The following is a 21,668-nucleotide window of genomic DNA, read 5'->3' as shown; positions in this document are numbered from 1 at the left end:
ACACGTACCACCCTCTGCGTGAAAAAGTTGCCCCTTAGTTCTCTTTTATATCTTTCCCCTCTCACCCTAAACCTATGCCCTCTAGTTCTGGACTTCTCGACCCCAAGGAAAAGACTTTGTCTATTTACCCTATCCATGCCCCTCATAATTTTGTAAACCTCTGTAAGGTCACCCCTCAGCCTCCGACGCTCCAGGGAAAACAGCCCCAGCCTGTTCAGCCTCTCCTTATAGCCCAAATCCTCCAACCCTGGCAACATCCTTGTAAATCTTTTCTGAACCCTTTCAAGTTTCACAACATCTTTCTGATAGGAAGGAGACAAGAATTGCACACAATATTCCAACAATTGGTCTAACCAATGTCCTGTACAGCCGCAACATGACCTCCCAACTCCTGTACTTAATACTCTGACCCTTTGTGGGCGGCACGGTGGCACAGTGGTTAGCACTGCTGCCTCACAGCGCCAGAGACCCGGGTTCAATTCCCGCCTCAGGCGACTGACTGTGTGGAGTTTGCACGTTCTCCCCGTGTCTGTGTGGGTTTCCTCCGGGTGTTCCGGTTTCCTCCCACAGTCCAAAGATGTGCAGGTCAGGTGAATTGGCCATGCTAAAATTGCCCATAGTGTTAGGTAAGGGGTAGATGTAGGGGTATGGGTGGGTTGTGCTTCGGCCAGGCGGTGTGGACTTGTTGGGCTGAAGGGCCTGTTTCCACACTGTAAGTAATCTAATCTAATCTTAAAATAAAGGAAAGCATACCAAATGTCTCCTTCACTATCCCATCTACCTGCAACTCCACTTTCAAGGAGCTATGAACCTGCACTCCAAGGTCTCTTTGCTCAGCAACACCTTACCATTAAGGACCTTACCATTAAGTATATAAGTCCTGCTAAGATTTGTTTTCCCAAAATGCAGCACCTTGCATTTAGCTGAATTAAACTCCATCTGCCACTTCTCAGCCCCTTGGCCCATCTGGTCAAGATACTGTTGTAATCTGAGGTAACCCTCTTTGCTGTCCACTGCACCTCCAATTTTGGTGTCATCTGCAAACTTACTAACTGTACCTCTTATGCTTGCATCCAAATCATTTATGTAAATGACAAAATGTAGAGGGCCCAGCACCGATCCTTGTGGCAGTCCACTGGTCACAGGCCTCCAGTCTGAAAAACCACCCTCCACTACCACTCTGTCTTCTACCTTTTGAGCCAGTTCTGTATCCAAATGTCTAGTTCTCCCTGTATTCCATGAGATCTAACCATCAGTCTCCCATGGGGAACCTTGTTGAATGCCTTACTGAAGTTCATATAGATCACATCTACTGCTCTGCCCTCATCAATCCTCTTTGTTACTTCTTTGTATCAAAGTGTAGATTCCAGTTGTGTCCAGCCCTGTCTACATATGTGAAAGCCTGGTGAAAGAGGACATGCCTGTGGAGAAGATTGTGTCCAGAATCTGAGAACTAAATATTTGGAATTGTTTAAAGAGAGCATGTTACTGGATTCAATGCCAACTTGCTTTCCTGTGCAACTGAATGTTTTTGGTAATCCTTATAATGACAGTGTCAAATGATTCACTCCCCACTTGCCCTCAAACTCTCCCTGCCCCTCTACCCCAGTAACCATGGGACAAGTAACACTAGTAGTTTGGTAAAATCCACCTTTTCTTTATCTTTTTTTATCCTTGACATGTGAGAATTGCCAACAGGGCCATCATTTACTATCCTTTAAAGTAATGATGAGCTGTTTGCTGTTACTGCTGCTGTCTTTCTGGTGAAGGTACACCCCAGATTACACACGTAATGTTTTTGGATCATTTCAGACAGCAGCTAAGAATTAGTAATATAGCTCTGGATCGGTGGTGTGTGTATTAAGAAGATTTGATTAAATTTATTGGTGTCACATGTACCTAAGTGCAGTGAAAAGTTTTGTTTGCCTGCAGTACAGGCAGATCATAAACTTCAAGGACAAATGGATTGTAAGGTGTTTAGACAGAGTGAGGCATACAAAGTTATGGTTGCACCCAAGCTGTCCAAAAGCAAGATCAGCGTTAAAAATCTCACAACACCAGATTATAGTCTAACAGGTTTGATTGGAAGTACTAGCTTTTGGAGCACCGCTCCTTCATTAGGTTCATCAGACAACCACCTGGTGAAGGAGCAGTGCTCCGAAAGCTAGTGCTTCCAACTAAACCTGTTGGACTACAACCTGGTGTTGAGATTTTTAACTTTGTACACCCCAGTCCAACACAGGCACCTCAATCAAGATCAGCATTCGTTTTGAAATTTGAGAGATCCATTCAGCAGTCTAATAACAGTGGGGAACCTATTGGTGCATGTGTTTAAGCTTTGGTACCTTCTGCCTGAAGGGAGAGGTTGGAAGAGATTATAACAGGGTAGGAGGGGTCTTTGATGTTAGCTGCTTTTCTGTGGCATTATATTCCAGATTTGTTCTTTTAACTGAATCTAAATTTCCCTAGCTGCCATTGTGGGTTTTGAACTGCTATCTATGGAGCATTATTCCAGACCTCTAGAGTAAATAGTCCAATAGTACTGCCACTGTGCTGTTGACCCTGCATTCTGTCCTGATTTGGGCCTAGCATGTATTCAGTTGTCCATAGAAGACTACTTGTGTCTTGACTGGGAAACTTGATAAGCTCCTTGCTGATCTCACTTTTGAGAGGGAACTATAAGATATAGGAGCAGCATTAAATCTCTTGGTCCACTCTGTCTGTTGTTCCATTCAATCATTGATATGTTTCTCAACCCCTTTCTCCTGCTTTGTCCCTGTAACCCTTTGATTCCCTTACTAATCAAGAGCCTATCTATCTTTGTCTTAATTACACTCAATGACTTGATTTCCACAGTTTTCTGTGGCAATGGGTTCCACAGATTCTCCACACTCTAGCTGAAGACATTTCAGTTCTAAAGGCTTCACTTTAGATCACCCCGGCTCCAAGTCTCTCTCAGTAGTGGAAATATCTTCTCCATATTTGCTCTATCCAGACCTCTCCGTCGTCTTTAAGTTTCAGTGAGATCCACCTTATCCTTATAAACTCCATTGAGTACAGACTTAAGTCCTCAATTGCACCTCATATGACAAGCTCTTACCCCCAGGATCATTCTTGTAAACTTTCTCTGGACCTCCTCCAGGTCCGTACATCTTTCCTTGGATACAGGGCCCAAAATTGCTCACAATATTCAACATGTAGTCTGACCAGAGCCATATACAGCTTCAGCAGTACATCTGTATTCTTGTATTCTAGCCCTCTCAAAATGAATGCTAACGTTGTATTTGCCTTCAACCCAAATGGCCTCCTTCTTCAAAGACCGCAATTTCCCCTCCGACGTGGTCGGTGATGCTCTCCACCACATCTCCTCCACTTCCCGCACCTCCGCCCTTGAACCCGCCCTTCCAATTGCCACCAGGACAGAACTCTACTGGTCCTCACCTTCCAAACCACCAACCTCCGGATACATCGTATCATCCTCCGTCATTTCCGCCACCTCCAAACAGACCCCACCACCAGGGATATATTTCCCTCCCCACCCCTATCAGTGTTCCGGAGAGACCAATCCCTCCACAACTCCCTCGTCAAGTCCACAACCCCCACCAACGCAACCTCCACTCCCGGCACCTTCCCCTACAACCGCAAGAAGTGCAAAACTTGCACCCACACCTTCCCCCTCACTTCCCTCCAAGGCCCCAATGGATCCTTCCATATCCGTCGCAAATTCACCTGCACCTCCACACACATCACTTACTGTATCCGTTGCACCCGATGTGGTCTCCACTACATTGGGGAGACAGGCCGCCTACTTGTGGAACGTTTCAGGGAATACCTCTGGGACAACTGCACCAACCGTCCCGTGGCTGAATACTTTAACTCCCCCTCCCACTCCGCCAAGGACATGCAGGTCCTTGGCCTCCTCCATTGCCAGACACTGACCACGCGATGCCTGGAGGAAGAGCGCCTCATCTTCCACCTAGGAACCCTCCAACCACACGGGATAAATGTAGATTTCTCCAGCTTCTTCATTTCCCCTCCCCCACCTTATCTCAGTCCCAACCCCCGGATGCAGAGCTGCCTTCTTGAACTGCAATCTTTTCTTCCCGACCTCTCCGCCCCCACCCCCTCTCCGGCCTATCACTCTCACCCTCCCCTCCTTCCACCTATCGTATTCCCAGCGTCTATCCCCCAAATCCCTTCCCCCCCCGTACCTTTTATCTCAGCCCGCCTGGCACACCTGTCACATTCCTGAAGAAGGGCTTATGCCTGAAACTTCGATTGTCCTGCTCCTCGGATGCTGCCTGGCCTGCTGTGTTTTTCCAGCATCATACTTTTCAACTCTGGTCTCCAGCATCTGCAGTTCTCACTTATTCCTAGGTTCCACAATAATACCCTCTATAAGGCCTTGTAGAGAACTATTTCAGGTTTATCCAGTGCCTGGATAGAGAGTTCATTATGAAATGAATTGCAATCAAAACTCGTCTGACTCATTTGAACTTAATTGAGCATCGGAAAAAAACTTAGATCAGCAGATTATCTGCACATCAATACTTTATTGTGTAATTGTTTACTGCCAACTGTTTTATATTTGTAACATTGGTTGATAGCTGTGAAAGGATTTCTTGTATGGCGGGGGCATTTTATTTATTCTTTCATGGGATGTGGGTATCACTGGTCAGGCCAGCATTTATTGCAGATCCCCTATTGCCCTTGGGACGGTGCCTCCTTGAACTACGGCAGTCCTGTGTGGTGAAGGTACTTCCACAGAGCGGTTAGAGAAGGAGTGGGTCAGCATGGAAAGGCTGAACATGAAGTCATCTTTAGAGTTTATATTGTCACCAAGCTAAGATAATAAACAAAACAAATTTTAGAACTACAGTTATTTTTATTAGATCACCCTGCTGGAGTCTTCCCCTCTGCCAACCATTGTACAGTAACTTTGTTGGGAACCGTTGCAGTGTAGGTGGTTGTCCTCTTCGGAACGGAGTGTGCAGCAAATGGCTTCCAAAAGAAGACCAACTAAATTCTATAAATATAGAATTGCTATTAGACATTTATTGTTTCAGCCTTATCCTGAGGTCCAGTGCTTGGAAGCAGAAGTGATTTGCTTGAATGTGCGCAGAAATGATGAGCGATTCAAAGTTTAAGTTTGTGTCTACTAATTAACTCTTCCTTTGGTGTACCAATGAATGAATACACAAATAAATAAAGGCCTCTCTCCAAAACCTTTGATTCGCTCATCGAACAATGCCTAGTCTAACTCGGCATGAATATGTTCAATGACCCAGACTCCCCTACTGTCTGTAGAAGAGAATCTCGCTGATTGACCCCTTTGAGAGAAGAGATTTCTCCACATCTTGGTCTTGAATAGGAAACCATTTATTTTTAAACTGTGCCCCTGGATCTAGATTCTCTAGCAAGCCCCCTCAGGATCTGCCATCTTTCAATAAGATCTGCTCTATTTGACTGAAAACCAGTTGCTTGCAAAATGTCATTGGCCAATACATTCACCCATATTAAGCTTCCCTCATTGTTCAATGTTAATTGCCTCTCTCCTGCTTCTGAAAATTTCTGATAATTCATCCCTGCCATCTTCACAGAAGCTTATGTATAGTGGTCATCTGTTGGCAAAGACCTGGCCTATTTCTTAGCTTCCTTCCTTGCACTGTTTTTTGACATGCATCCTTGGCCTACTTCCTGACCTCTAGTCTTGCCAACGTTCAGGACGTGGCCTGAGTTACCCCTCTGTGCCTCTAATCTTCACTCAGCATGTACCATTTTGTCCACATCCCAGCCTCCACTGTCTGCTGATCTTGGACTCTTTTCAGTTCAGTTTGCCCTGTCCTCCTTCCAGGCCACAAAATTAAACCAGTCTAAAAATAAAATTCTCTAACCTGAGTAAACGCTATGCAAGATTTCCATGGCACACCAGCTCAGGCCTGAGCTCTGAAAATATAAGCTAATGTAAAAAGACATGTGTCTTTTGAAATTATTCATTACTTATTTGTACAATTGTATCTTTATATTTTGACCTTTTTTTAAGGAATAATTCACACAAGGTAATTGGTCCAGCAACCGCAGTTCGCTATCGGTGAGAACTTTACAATCTTTAGTCCCTCCGTTTGCCTACTGAGCCTTGCTTTGTCATTCAGGGAAGTGTCTGTTTTAGTTAACCTGCTCAGGCATGTTGTAAGATACTTCCTGCACAGATGAGACTTGAACTCAGACCTTTGGCATAGAGGCAGGGACACCACCACTGTGTTGCAAGAGCCTGAGGAATGCCATTGTCGTTATTTTAATCAATTTGTTCAGATTTTTTATGATACACAACCAGGCAGGTGGGACTCAAGCCCAGTTCTCCTGGCCAAGAGGTAAGGACACTATCCCCTAAGGCTTTTCTCTCCAATAAATATCTGATTTGTGAAACAGACGCCTTCAAAGTCAGTCAAGTGCTATTAGTTGATATCTGAGTGAATAGGTAAGAATACAATTAATCCTTAAAGGAGTTGCATGAATAAAAATGATTGATCAACAGTTCAAGGAGCATTATAGTTCATTTTTTGTAAATTCTAGAATAACACTAGGTCTGTTTGAATTATATATAGATAGTGTCCAAGCATTTTAGCTGGGTAGCATGCTGTAAAAATTTGGCTGTTAGCATGGCTATATAGTTTGGTGGGGGTAGAAGGTATGGTTTCTTAGGTAGTGTGCAGATTGAAGAACATTACAATTAAGACTTTGTTTGTGGGATCTGTGCTACTGTTTGATGAGCTGCTATTTTGTTTTGCATAGTGAGAAGTGAATTCAGAAAATTGGTGGCCAATTAATTCATAATTGTTTGGTTTAAAGGTGAAAAATGTCGTTAACAGCTCTGTGAAAGGAAAGGTGATTTTATTTCATCATTGTAAACAACTGGTGCCCAGAAGAGATCATTGTCTTGATTAATTTGGGTCTTTCAAGCAAACAAACAATCCATGATTTCCAACATCAGGGACATTTTTCAATTGTTTCTTCATCTTCTAGTAGAGTTGGCCCCAATCTCAAATTGAGTGACAATGTTTAGGTTCTGATCCAACACAATCTAGCCTATCCCCAACCCTGCTTTGCACACTCCAACAGCATAACTGTCTACTGGATGTAAGTTTGCTCTGAGCTGATTTTTAGTGCCATCCTGTTTGGTTATACAATAATTGGTTGAAGGTGTAGCAACAACAATGCATATATTATGTGTAAGAATCATAACAAACTCCATCACATGGGATGTGGGTGATTGAAGGTGGATCATAGTAGGATGAAATACAATGGCTTAGAGTGAATGGAAGGCAGAGTTTATAGGGTTAGAGGGAATTACCATGAAGTAGACAGTTAGAGTTTTGAGACGATTTGTAGCTCAGGTTGAGGTTCTGGACAGAAGTTTTGCTTGCTGAGCTGGAAGGTTTGTTTTCAGACATTTCATCACCATACTCTGTAACATTATTGGTGAGCCTCTGGTGAAGCCTTCACTGGACGCTTACTGATGGTGTTACCTAGTATGGTGACAAAACATCAGAAAATGAACCTTCCAGCTCAGAAAACTTACATCCAGTAGATAGTTATGCTGTTGGAGTGTGCAAAGCAGGGTTGGGGATAGGCTAGATTGTGTTGGATCAGAACCTAAACATTGTCACTCAATTTGAGATTGGGGCCAACTCAACTAGAAGATGAAGAAACAATTGAAAAGTGTCCTGATGTTGGAAATCATGGATTGTTTGTTTGCTTGAAAGACCCAAACTAATCAAGACAATGATCTCTTTTGGGCACCAGTTGTTTACAATGTTGAAATAAAATTACTGTTCTGTCCAAAAACAGAGACTTGGGCAAAATTATTTTGCGAGGACCCTGACATTGTTCATTTTTTTAATCAGTGATGTTGAAAATAAATATTGAATTTAATGTTGCCATTTACTCCTTGGGTGCTCACAGACACAATTAGTTTTCCTCCCAACCGACAGGATAAACTTTATTTTCTGTCTTTGAGCTCGTCCTGCCTCTTCTGGGAAAGGCAAATGAGAAAAGCTCAGGACAGTCCAAACAGGCAACATATACTTTCCTTGACAGAATGGGCAAAAGAAAATCTGTGAAACCATACCCAACCTTGAGATATTGTTAGTTAATATTTGCCAAGCAGAAAGGACTACGTAAATTTGGTGCATGACTAGATGTATTTCCATGGTAAAAACAATGACTGCAGATGCTGGAAACCAGATTCTGGATTAGTGGTGCTGGAAGAGCACAGCACTTCAGGCAGCATCCAAGTAGCTTCGAAATCCATAGCAACATCTTTTACCAAACACAGTCCATTTGACCATCAATCAACACTCTCCTCATACATTATAAATGTTGTTTTCCCTTTACTTGGATATGTCTTGTAAACTGTTATGATGAGTGCAAGATGAATAGCTTTAACAAAATGTCTTTTATTTCAGCAATAATTGAGATTTGTACTCCATACTCCAGCCACTATTATGTAAAACATACTTTATAGAAATATATAAACAAAGTCAGAAAAGCCTTCACATTATAGCTGATCTAATCCCCACAAAAAAAATCAAATCACAAGGGAAGGTGAGAAAGCATTTAACTTATTAAAGTTTAAGTTCTAGTGACTTTCTTGAAATTTGATCCGATCACTATCTTGATCACTAGATGGCAGTAAAGTGCATGGCATTGATTCACCATCACTCTCCCCACAGACTGATGAAGCCCAACTATGCTTGAGGGTGTTCTTGGTTTTAAAACTGTTAAAGTAAAAGTCCTGATCATTTGAGTTGCAAAGTTATAGACTGACTTAAAAATTGCATTTAAAAGGGAAACATTTTGCTATTTGATATTTAAGAACTGGAATAGCATAAGATTTTATGCAGTGCAACCCATTGTGAAAATAATGTTACCTGTTTTACACTTCAGTAATTGAAATGATTAATCTTTTGCCTTCCAGATATTGATAGCTTGCGATCTATGAAGAGCTAACACATACAAACAAATATCACTATTTAGAAACGCATTGTTGTGTTCATTATACTGGGTAGCTTCTCCTGGAACTGAAATCTCTTAATTGACCAATACGTTGTCCTTTTTAGTGTGTAGCTGTGTAGATCAAAATGATCAGCATATGTTTGAAGGTTTCTATTTTCATGCTTCATTGCATGATGCAGATCAAGTTTATTATTAAGCAGGCCTGTATTTTATTCATGTTTGTTTGTTTGTTTATTGTTGTGGTCCCAAATGGGTCTAGCAAGATGCACTAATGCAGCAAGCATCAAAATAATAAAATTTTATTGCAGATGTTTCCACTTGCCTTGAACCTCAGTGAGCAATACAGATTAGTTTTGGTCATCGTAAGATGTTAAAACTAAGCTGCTAATTGCTGTTTCATATTAGAGCTTATTGCAACGCAATCCCAGCAAAATGCATCACTTCCACTGAGATATGATATGATATGGTATGGTATGGTATAATGTGATCACTACTCTGTTGCTACAACTGAGATTGGAGGAGTGCACTGCCCCTCTCTACTGAACTGGTCACAACATATATTTAAATAATTTAGCCAATTATATACCTTCTCTCTTTTAGATTCTGAATAAAAGATCTATCAGCCAGATTTCTTTAATTTTAAAAAAAAGGCAATTGACTTATCATAAAAGAAGAGTTATTTAGCAAATATGCAGAGCTGGTTAACACAAAGTTTGAAATATAGAAGTCTAAATAACCCAACATGTACACATGCAAACAGGCACTGGGTAGCAAAAAGAAACATTCTCTGCAGAGATTGACTTTGGCGTGGGGTGGGAGGTGGAAATTATTCAATGTTTAACTTTTGAAGGAAAAATGAATAAAAAGAAAATGACCAAGATGGTTTTCAGTTGATGTCCTGAGATATGTAGGTGGATGTCACCAAACACAGGTATGTGTCTCTGTAACCTTTAACTTAGAAATTGTTGCAGAGGGCTTTATTTTGGATACTTTTCAGGGAGAGAAACTAGATCAGGGTTTCAGTTCTCACACTGAACTCACAGCAAGGGTTTTTTTGGAAAAGCAGAGCCTGAACTGGATAGCTTCTCTCTCTCAATAAGCTGTGACCCAACTGAAATCCAAACGATCGTTTTAAAAAAAAATGTTAGCCAAGTCAGGTGGTTTCCAGTTGGAGTCCAAGTATTAGCTTAAGACATGTGAATTTGAAAAAAGTGTCTTTTGAAAAGAATGTTGCATTGTTCTTTTCATGACCTTTTTTTTTAGAAAAAAAACAAACCAGTCCAGGAATCCAAATACACTAGTGCCTACTACCCTGAAACATGGATCCCCAAAAGAAAAAATTAATAATGAAACATCTACAGTGTTATAGTCTAGGGGGGAAAAGAAGGCCATTTTTAATTGACCAAAGCTGCATTTGTCGTGCAGTTCATTTCATCCAAACAAGTGTTCAATTATCTTGACGGTTGATTGCTCATTGTAGCTCATGTAAATAAATTGAACTTTCTTTTAAGGAAGCTCACACTCATCTTTCAGACTATGCTGTACAAACGTAGTTAAATTTTAATAGGGGAACTCTGAATGAATTCCTGACCACAAAGTAATCACAGTTCCTAACTACATTCAGCGCATCTTAGTTCTGGGATTATTGCCTGCACCAGTGCATCTGTAAGTCTGTACTAAGACTTGATCACCTGAACTACACAGTAATGTTTACTAGGCTAGGGCTGTTTTCTCTAGAAGAGTGAAGACTGAGGAAGGTCCTGATGTAGGCCAGTTTGATAGGATTTAATAGTGTAGATGCAAAGAAGGTGTTTCCACTTGTGGCCAAGAGCAAAAATTGGCCATAAATACAATAACTAACTAATTCAATATAGAGTTCAGGCAATACTATTTCAATGAAAACATAGAGTGTAACTCGCAGCCACAGGGAGCAGTTGAGATGAATACTCATTGAAAGCTAGCAAAAGATTGGAGGAAGAAAGAAATAGGATATGTAGATGGGATTTAATCATGAAGGTGCTTGGGGTTTTAGAGCATTGTCATTCTGTGGCTCACTGGAGCTAAACATGCAGTCGTTGTTCTGTAGATACTTTAGTAGACGAAGAAGAACTTGCTGATAGCAAATTGTCTGTTATCAGTTCAAGTGCGTACTCCTCATCCCTACTTGCGCTCTGTGCTTTAAATTGGTATTGCAAATTAACCTTGTACCATGGTAAGATCATGGCTTGGACACCCCTTACCCAGATTGAAAAGCAAAATTCCCTCCAGACCTTCCTAGTAAATCGGCCCTCTGACACAAATAATTTATTTTGTGGCACTTTTTGTATTTTCTCCTGTGCTTCTTGGAATCCAGGTCTGACCGTGGTGCTGAAGGTGTGGCTTGACTAGAGCTCTGTTCTTGAAGTTAGCCAGGACTTCCTTGGACTTGTACTTTGCTATTGCTTTGACATTCTGTTGGTCTTTGTTCAACATTTGTTGAATGTCAATGTCTGTAGTTAGAGCAAAGTACTGTGAATGCCAGGAATCTGAAATGAAAACAGAAAGAAAGTGCTGGAAAAGTTCAGCTTCTATGGGGAGAGAAAGGGAGTTAACATTGTGAGTCATATTGGATTCAAAATGTTAACTCTGTCTCTCTCCACAACTTCTCCAGATTAGTTGAGTTTTCCAGCCCTTTCTGTCTTTCAATTGTACAAAACTCTCTGCATTCTTTGTTACTTCAGTGTCATTCACAACATAAACTTGTTGTCCATGTTCCCTTTCTGGTGAAGTAAGTTACATTTTCCCACATTAATATTTCCGACTTGTTTCAAATCTCTTTGGCAAGATTTAGGCTGCATGTTTTAATTTCACTGACCACCCCCCACCCCACCTCACCTCACTTACCATTCTTTTGCAATTGTAACCATTTATTGTTGAGTTGCTGAATGTAAACCATTGTATTTTAAATGTAAACTAGAAACAGTAACACGCTCCGTACTGAAATGATTTCTGTAAAGAAAGGAAATTTAGACTACTGAGGAATTGAAATAGAATCTTAATGTATCTGTTCTTTATATAGTTGACAGCTCCCTTTAAAAAAAATGGCTTCTTCACTTATACCAACACTGGGGGAAGCACAGAATTCTCATAATTGTCGTCATTTGCCAAAGGGTTATTTTGTTTATGGAATTCTTGACCTGGCAGTATCTCGTTTGGTGACTGACTGTTTGCTGTGGATAAATGATTTTTTTTAATGAAAGATGTTGTTTGGTACTGTCAGGTGTGTGAAATCAATGTTGGTAGTTTTCTAATCTAACTGTTGTCCCATTGAAAGTGACATAGGTGAGAATAACACTTAAACTTCTAATTTGTACCTTTTCCATCCCTGAAGAGCTGGGATATAAAATTACGTTCAGATATAGATATATATCTTTAAGGAATGAACTAAAATGTTCCACACAGCATTTAATTTGGGGGGGAAAAAAGGCAAAACCTTCAGTTAAGAAAGAATTATTGCTAATTTTAAAAGAGAAAGCTCCCCTGCAAGAGAATGCACCTTCTAATTAACTTTGGGGATAATGTTTGGTTTAAAAGCCACAGTCTAACCTCCCATTGATCCTTGGACACAGTTTCTGGGGAGCTCAGCTATTTTCTGACAGGTAGTCAGCAGCCAGATGCAGTCAGAAAAGATTTGTTTTTGATTTATTGAATTCATTTGCTGAACTTTAAAGGAACGGTCCAATTTTTTTAAGCCATCAAATGCAGAAGACCTTGTAGCAAGTTACCAATGTAAAGTGACAGTCAAGGTACCTGAGGTGACATTTAATGCCATTTGTGGGGGTGAGCATTTTAGTCAGGTGTGTGGAACCCTGATACCATCTCTTTTCTCCAGCCATGCCTGGATCCAATGGACAGCCCTCCTACCTGTCACAAATTGAGACCTTTTAAACTGGGCAATTAACACCCATTTCAGGCTCTCATCCTGTTGCTGCTGGCATTAACCCAGCAATGGTTGGGGGTTTTCTTCATGAGGGAGGTATGTTGGGTAAGTACTTGCAGAGGTTTCGTTGCAAGCTCCTTTTCGGGTGGTCCATCATTCAAAAGCACAGTGCCTGATTCAGGGACTGACTAGGAATTGAGGTGTACTATCCCCCACACCCCATCATTCACTCAGCATGGTGGGATGCAGCAATCATTCCCAACCTTGGGTGGGTTGGACTCAGTGCGTTACCAGCCATGCCTCTGTCGGGTCGAGCTCCCAGAGAGTAGAACGTCAGCTCCCGGGATCCTGGGGAAGACCGTCGATGTCCAAGTCCCAGAAATTAGCACACTTTCTCTGAAAGTAAACAAAAGTAAGCTTGCACTCTCACCAGCAAGTGAAACCAAATCCTTGTCACTTCAATTGAAAACTTGTCTTGTTCCATTCTCGGTTAGATTTTTAATTCCAGTCAAGATGTAATATTTTGATAGTGTCTGTGATGTTATTTCTCACTTAACGGGCTGGAGGCAGAACAGAACTCTTGGCGAGTTTTGCTGCAAATGTTGGATTTTGCAGCAAGCAAGATCTATTTTTGGTCTCTTTTAAAAAGCAGTGTCTATTTTTTAGGAATCTATTTAGGAAGAGAGCACAGCAACGCTTCCTGTTAGAAGCAGTGTGAATTCTCCAGCAAAATGCAGGAGCAGATGATAATTAACAGCACACAATGTGCACAAAGTTAATAATCATTTGCAGCAGTGTGGTCCTGAAGTGTGATTCACAAGACAATTGTGCTAACCCCATCTTCCTGGCTGGGAACAATGGTGTCACTAAATGCACTCATTGATGCATTCAATATTTGAGCCCAAGTCAGTGTTGATCTAACATAGCCGGGTATATCATGTGCCTGGTGATTCTTGACCATCAATAAATTACATTTATCATAGAATCCCTACAGTGTGGAAACAGGCCCTTCAGCCAAACAAGTGCACCTAGCCTACACATCGTGAACACTGAGCAATTTAGCATGACCATTCACCTAACCTGCACATTTTTGGGTTTAAGCAAGAAAAACTCTCAAGTGCATCAAAATATAAGAATGTATCTTTTTCTAAAATTCTCTTTCAGGAAATGGTTTTGTTAACCCTCGTGCTTCGCCTGGCTTGCTGTGCTCCACAGGTGGGAATGGATTAGGAAAGGTCATGCCCACAAAGTCTCCGCCCCCTCCTGGTGGAAATGTTGCAATGAACAATCGTAAGCCAGACCTACGCGTGGTCATTCCACCAACAAGCAAAGGCATGATGCCACCTCTGGTGAGTCCATTAGAAAACAAAACAGTGTAAATTTATATCAGTGTCATCATCCGTAGCTGTGTGACTCCATTTTATTGTGCTACTTTGGAAATCATAGACAGAATGCCTCACAAGGAAATGTTCTGTCTTTTGGCTACAAGATTATGAGAATGGTTTAGAAGTCATGCCATTGAATGTTTAAGATGTTATGCAGCAAAATAATTGTGATCTTCTTTAATAGCAGATCGGCTTACATCACAATTGTATCTTTCATGCACCATAATACCCTGAGGTAATTTTTTGGGAGCTGGGCTAGGAAAAGTGGTCAAAATAACGCCCAAGATAAAGGCTTGTGATGAATTGAGAAGAGTCTAGGGTTGAGGGGACAGGATGGTGAAGCTGGATAATAGTAGACCAAATAAGCCAGCATTGGATGTGGATGCATGTGAAGGAAGTTGCATGGACAGGTTAGAGGAAGAGGTCTGAGAGGAATTGGCAACAACAGGACAGATGGTTATGCAAGATCTCCTGAAAGACAAGATCCTATCTTGGAATTGGCATGAGTCTGAGGTGGATCTGGAAACAGTTAGTTACAGTGGTACTGGGACATGGTCAGGACAATGCTCAGGAGCTGGAAGCAAGCAATCTTGGCAGCGTATTCAAAGTGGGATTAAAGGGAACACAAAAGCACATGTACAGATTCGCTGAAAGCAAATGCCCGAGTGGGACACACAACTACAACCTGGGGAAGGTAACAGAAGGCAAGCAACAGCATATGCTTTATAGTGAGAGCAATACACACAGGTTCTCATGTACATTTTCAGTTAACCTTTTACTCAATACACCTTTTGTAAAGTTGAACAATTGCAGTATTTTGCTTTGTGCAGGACTTACATTGACCAGTTTATACTATGACTATCATCAAATTTAGGGTAAAACAGAAAGTTAAGGTTGGTGCTGTTAATGCTGACTTTATTCTTTGAAAATGACAGCTTTGAGGGACAGCTTATAAAGTTTGAATAGGAAGAGACTGTGGATGGAACACCCCAGGTGCTGTAATTGAGGGATATGAGTCTAATGGAGAAAATTAACTGACTACATCTTTTCTAATGTAAAGGAATCCAGGGAGTGTGTCTGGGTCCCATGAAAATCTAAAACAAACGCCAAATGTTAGTGCTGCAATTCCATTTCAGTATAACAATCGATCCATTTTTAAAAAAAATCAAATAATTAAGATTTTGATATCAATACCTTTGTATTGTTAGATGATCAATTATGAGTAATATCAGAAACAAAAACAGAAATTGCTGGAAAAACTCAGCAGGTCTGACAGCTTCTGAGGAGAAAAGCAGAGTTCACACTTTGAATCCACTGTGACTGATTTAAGTTTTTGCTTCAGATTCCCAGCATCTGCAGTTCTTTTGTGAGTAGTGTCAGGGTCATTTTCACTTCCAGTAACACAGTATGTTTATTTTATATCTGCTTTCTGCAGTCAGAGGAGGATGAATTGGATATGGTAAGTCTGATTGCACCTTGGAGAAATATGTGTGATTATACTTGGTCTTTAAGAGATTTGAACTAATATTAATTTTTGTGTGATATAGTATTGTCAACTGTAGTACCGCATGGCTTTGTGTTTGAAGTGAAAAGTCCTTTTTATTTGTGTTTATTGTGTGGAAAGTCAGTGCATTGTTCCCTCACATAAAGAAAATATTTCAATCCCTGTTTTTTGAAGTAGCTGTTAATTTTAAATCTCAAAGTTTGAAACTATACCTCATTACTCTTTAGCTATTGGGTGTAAACAGAACTCAAAACATGTAAGAGAATCTTCATTAACACCTATTTACTAATTTCTGTGTATAAATAGCATTCATTAACACGTCAGAATGTAAGTATAGGGGAGGATGTTCCTTTTGTCCAGATTTAATAGTGCAGCTTGCTTAAGTTATTGACATCCTTCTTCCTTACGCATGTCCAATATTATGTTGCTCGGTTGTCTTGCTCAAGTCCCATCAATGTATTTTGATTGGAAAATCAAATTCATTTGGACTCGATTAAAAGGGCTGGATTTGTTCCTCAATATAATTATTTATTATCACCATTAAATAACACTGTTTATCTGCTAAGTACAGTTGTACTTATTAGTCAGTACTAGGTTCTGTCACCATCAGTAGCTTTAAGGCTTTTGACAGCTTATACCTTCTTTTTCATGAAGGATTATCAATGAGCCTATGAGTTTAAATGGATGTGGCATTTTGAAACTTATTGTGAAATATTTCATAATCTTTTTTTCTTCATGCTGTTGGGCTGTTTGTGATTTTCAGTATATAAATACTTGATTTAACAACTGAGCCAACAACTACAACAGAATAATTTGTTTAATGATAACTCATTCTGTTTTTGTTTTAGAATTGATATTTTATTTAACATAATTTACAGGGATAATGTCTTTGCTGTTTAACTGTTAATAAGGTATTTCGACCTTTCATTATTGTTTTAAGAAGACTTTTTAAGTACTCTATCCCCACTTCCTCCTTTCATGTTGATACTTTTCCTGCGTAGACCATTATTCCTGTGTGAGCCTTAGTGACATGGGTTGCTCAGCAGCAACCAGGTTAAACCTGAAGCTAATGATAATACCACTGTGTTGTCCAGGCAGAGTCCAGTCGACTCAGCACAGACTGGCTTTTAGATCTTCTAATTGCCGCTTGAACTTATCAAGCAGCTGACTGCACATTACTTAGAGTCCTAGTGCTGCTGCTTCACAATGGCCATAACTGCTAATGGAATATTGCAATTCTGTATTCTTTCCAGGACTCTGGAAGTAACCTCAGTTATATTGCAGTATTCTGTCCCAATAAAACAGTATGGGCTGTTTATGCAGAGTTAATGAAAAATTAGAAGTCCAACAGGCTTATTTGAAATCCCAAGAGCTTCACCTGATGATGGAGCAGTGCTCCAAAAGCTTGTGATTTCAAATAAACCTGTTGGCACTATAACCTGGTATGGTGTGACTTTTGACTTTGTCCACCCCATTCCAATTCCAGCATGTCTAGATAATGAAAGATTAAAGTAGGCCTAATATTGAAGTTTGCAAGAAACAAGGAAGCTGCCTCATGATTGTATCAGTCCTGCAAAGAACCAGCACAGATCAAAAACAAAGCTCTGGCTTTCGTTATGGTCTTGTATTTTCTTCTGTTCTCCATTAGAAATATTATCCTAGTGGTAGCATTCTCAATTCAACAAAAGCCTGTTTTGGGATGCTTTCAAAGATGCTCTGCAATTGAAGAAATCTTCATGAGGAAGGATTTCCCCTCCCTTGATCTTTACTCTGTGTACCATTCCACCTGGTGGTCTGGTGGAGAGTTGACAAAACTAGTGAAAGTATGATGGTCTCCAACTCTAGCAGCTTTCTGTTCTAGAATTAAATACTCAGGCTATTTCGGTTCCCGTTAAAATAGATTGTAAAGCTGAGCAGAATCGAAGTGTGTCCTTTAATTCTTCTATATTACAAGTCAAATAAATGAGATGCAGAGTAAACATTTAGGTCCCTCTTACATATGGTTTTTTTTAACTTGATTGTCCAAAATGAGATGTAATGGTGATTTATGCTATGACCAATCCCCAATCTAGCATTTCCATTTATTATTGGCATTCACCTTCAGTATGCAAATCTGTTTTCTTGCTTCTGTGATGAGCCTCTTCATCCTGTAACTTAATGTGGGCTAATGAAATGTAGGTCAAAAACAACTTTTTTAATGAAGGAAACAAATATATTTGCATTTCCAATAATTCTTGCACGGCTTTACACGTGGAAAAGCCTATGTTACATGAAAGTGCTTCAGTGGCATATGCTTGTGTTAAATAACTTTTTTTTTTATTTGTAGAATGTACAGAGGATAAGCAGTTCACAGTCAACACAGGCTCTTGCAACTCCAGTAGTGTCTGTTACTACTCCAAGTCTACCACCACATGGTCTGTTGTACTCAACATACAACACTGGTAATCAAACAATATTCATGCTTATTCATTATTGTCTACACTGAAGTCCAGCTACAAAGAAATTAGCTTTTGCAAATGTAAATATTAATATAAGTGACATTGCTTGAATTTTGTATTCAGTCAAGATATAAAAATGGAAGGTTTTGGTGATTTAGCTATTAGGTCTGAGAGAATCTATGAACATGTTAAGGTTTTGATGTGGGATCTGCTGATTCTGGTGATTTATAGTGTAGGTGAACTAAATCTGAAAAATTATCATTGGAAAGTTATAGTATTGATATGTCTCGTGGAATGACGATCTAAATGGATGAACTCAGGTACTCAGTACGACATATAACCCAAAGATGTTCTGGCTGGGTGAATTGGCCATGCTAAATTGCCCATAGTGTGCAGGTATGTATGGGTTAGGTGCATGAGTCAGGGGTAAATGTAGAGTAATGGGGGTTGGGTTTGGGTGGGATATTCTTCAGAAGGTCAGAGTGAACCTGTTGGGCCAAAGGACCTATTTCCACACTGTAGGGATTCTATGATAAATTACACCAGCTAAATACAAATCATTGCTTGTAAATGTCTGTCTCCAGGTCAGAAAGAGTCCAACATTAATTAACCAACTTAGCAAAAGAGAAAATTAATACGCTCTAATTTCTGGAGAAGGATGGCCATTTTTTTCAATTCTGTTCCCCAATTTTCTGTAAATACTACTTAAAATTTTTTTAAAATGTGTATAGGTGGATTTCTACAAAAAATAACTCTCCATTGATTTTTAATTGGCATATTACAGGCTGTGGAGCTGTGGGAAGTAAATGCTATTTTCTAAAGTTATGATGTTGACATGTTGTTAAAAAATATTCAAAGAAATAATAGGCTTAAGTTTGTGAGAAGATTTGTAGCTCGGGTGCTCGTTAAGTACTTAAGTGCTGTAAAACTAAAAAGTGTGAAACTAGTGCAAATTTTCTACCCTATTACTAAGATCAATCCTATTACTGATCAACAGTAGTACAGCACTTCTATGTGGTTGAATGATCAAATGTACACGCTGGTGAGACAAACCTGTTTAATGTCTGATTTTAGCATAATATTTTAGTACTAGCTGTTGATTACCATAATGTAAACCAACCTGATGATTAAACAGAAATGGGTTTAGCATTCAACTGCTGATCAGGCAAAGGGCTGAATTTATTGAAGTCTATTGTGGATGGAAATATAGTGACCGGACCCACTTAATCACAGAGACCGAGAAGGACTGAGTTTGGGCTTTCTGTCTCCTGCTGGCATTATTCCAGTTAGACTCATTAATAACTCAGTTGACACCCATTATCCTGAGCCCACCATAACTTAATGGGGCTTCAGGAAATTAACAAAAGCTACAAGATTGTTGCTTGTGCTCTTGAAAGGTAACCCAATAATCTTTGTGTCCTTGTCAAGTGACCTGGAATTGGGGACCCCCAACTCAGTCCCTCTCACCTTCCATCATCATTGGTTAGTCTCCTGGGCCTAAACACTGGCCATTTATTTTATGAAAATTAGCAGGCAATTTAAGTGTTAGTTGATTGACAACATCAACGCTCCCAACAAGAGCTTCTGCTCCTTTTACAAAGATTGCATCTTGCACAAAATGCTGGCTACACTGACCTTTTCAGTTCAAGACCCATCTTTTAGAGGTTCAGTTTAAGTGACTGAGTTCCTGATTGTCTTGGGAACGGTATGGTGAATGTGTTTATGATAGCATAGTTGCGGGCATGTAATGCAGCTTTTCAATGTGGAAATCTTATTACATCTAAAGCATTCAGATCAGACATATTCATAAAATTGGGTTGTTAGCTTGGTTTCATTTTGTTTTAACAAAGCTCAATTTTTCTCAGCTGCATGATGTGTAACAAGTTAGATTCAATTTTAGCCAAAATCTCGTGAAATAAAATTGTTAATGAGTCAAATTGTTCATTATATATAATTATTTAAATACGGGAGTAGACTCCTGGAAATTTGACTGAATTGTCTCTAGTTTTTTTTTTCTATCTGCTAAGCCGTAGAACTGGCCTTTTCAAATCATTTCTGTTAATTAACAATTGATGAAGTTATTTAATGCACAGTCATATTGCAAGATAATTCTTCATCGGGAACAAGAAATGAAATTAAGCTTCTGCCTTTCAGTACTCACTGGAGTAGTTGCTATTTAAAGGTACACATTCATGTGAAGCCAAAAGTAACTCAATGATTTCCCCTCCCCACCTCCATTTCATTTGCAGATTATTCACTAACCAGCGCTGACTTGTCTACACTATCAGGATTCAGCTCACCAGGGACATTGTCACTAGGGCCAGTGTCTGCTTGGCAGCAACATCATCTTGGACCAGCTACCCTCAGCTCACTAATGTAAGTCAGGCCTTGCTAATACAGCTTGATAGATTCCTGTTCATATTGCAGATAACTTTGTAAGTAGAAAATAAAACCTGAAAACTATTGTTATTGGTATGTCTGTGATCTTTAGCTAAGTGCAATGTGATATTAAGCTATGCAGATCCAGATGGACCTAGGGTTTGATTCCTAGTCCATGATGAGTTAGCTGATCTTAACTAGGAAAGACTGGCAGCATTACAAGAAGCCTTTGTACCTGGCCTACAGATGTGGAGAAATATGCAGGGTTCCTGTGGCTGGGTCTCAGCCAGCAACTCTTGGCTTGAATACCAAGTGGGATAAAGGATGAGGATATGATTGAGCTCAGCTTTGATGCTGCAAGAGTCCTAAAGGCTACAGACACCGAGTCTATGCATAAATAAATCACTATTTGTAATCACTGTACTTTTGTGAGTCTTCATTAGCCCATGTTTTCCAAAATAGGAATTACTTTAAATCTACTTTAAAGAAAATGTGCAATCTTCTTAGAAACTACTCTCTAATAGTAAGCAATATCATTGAAAGTCTCTTAAACTGATCAGAGCTCAGCTCATTTAGCCTTCCTCCATATTTCCTGACTCTGGAGGAGACCTTTGTGTCCATTTGAATGGAGTATTCTCCCATCAAGAAAAGGGTTTTGCAAGGAAAGCTCAGCAGGCCTGGCAGCATCTGTGATGAGAGAGTCAGAGTCAGTGCTCAAGTCTGATATGACACTTCGATGTTGAAAGGGGCTGGAAAAAATGTGTTTTTTATACTGTTAACAGAGTGGGAAGGATGAGCGAGTGGAACAGATGGTGATGGTACCTCGAGCAAGAGAGGCTGGGGAGTGACAGATGGAGTTTAATTTAGATAAATGCGAGGTGCTGCATTTTGGAAAAGCAAATCAGAGCATGACTTATACACTTAAATATAAGGTCCTGGGAGTGTTGCTAAACGAAGATTCATAGTTCCTTGAAAGTAGAGTGGCAGGTAAATAGGATAGTGAAGGCGGCTTTTGGTATGCCTTCCTT

At 40.0% G+C, this 21,668-nt stretch overlaps 1 protein-coding gene across 12 annotated transcripts in view; it reads left to right on the top strand.

The window, feature by feature from the left end:
* mef2aa (myocyte enhancer factor 2aa) overlaps positions 1 to 21,668 on the top strand; it is a 225,020-nt gene that overhangs the window by 191,905 nt on the left and 11,447 nt on the right. For 9 of the 12 annotated variants that reach the window (XM_072564941.1, XM_072564934.1, XM_072564942.1 and 6 more), the window contains 4 exons: positions 14,099 to 14,283; positions 15,755 to 15,778; positions 18,150 to 18,264; positions 20,511 to 20,637. In XM_072564941.1, coding sequence (XP_072421042.1) covers positions 14,099 to 14,283; positions 15,755 to 15,778; positions 18,150 to 18,264; positions 20,511 to 20,637 — 451 coding nt within the window. The remainder of the gene's footprint in view (positions 1 to 14,098; positions 14,284 to 15,754; positions 15,779 to 18,149; positions 18,265 to 20,510; positions 20,638 to 21,668) is intronic. The other 3 variants (XM_072564943.1, XM_072564945.1, XM_072564944.1) reach the window with 1 other exon arrangement.

The sequence above is a fragment of the Chiloscyllium punctatum genome, chromosome 48, assembly GCF_047496795.1.
Source record: "Chiloscyllium punctatum isolate Juve2018m chromosome 48, sChiPun1.3, whole genome shotgun sequence".
Taxonomy (NCBI): Eukaryota; Metazoa; Chordata; class Chondrichthyes; order Orectolobiformes; family Hemiscylliidae; genus Chiloscyllium; species Chiloscyllium punctatum.
The sequence above is the reverse complement of the archived record's forward strand: the minus strand, read 5'-3'. Positions and strand labels throughout refer to the sequence as shown.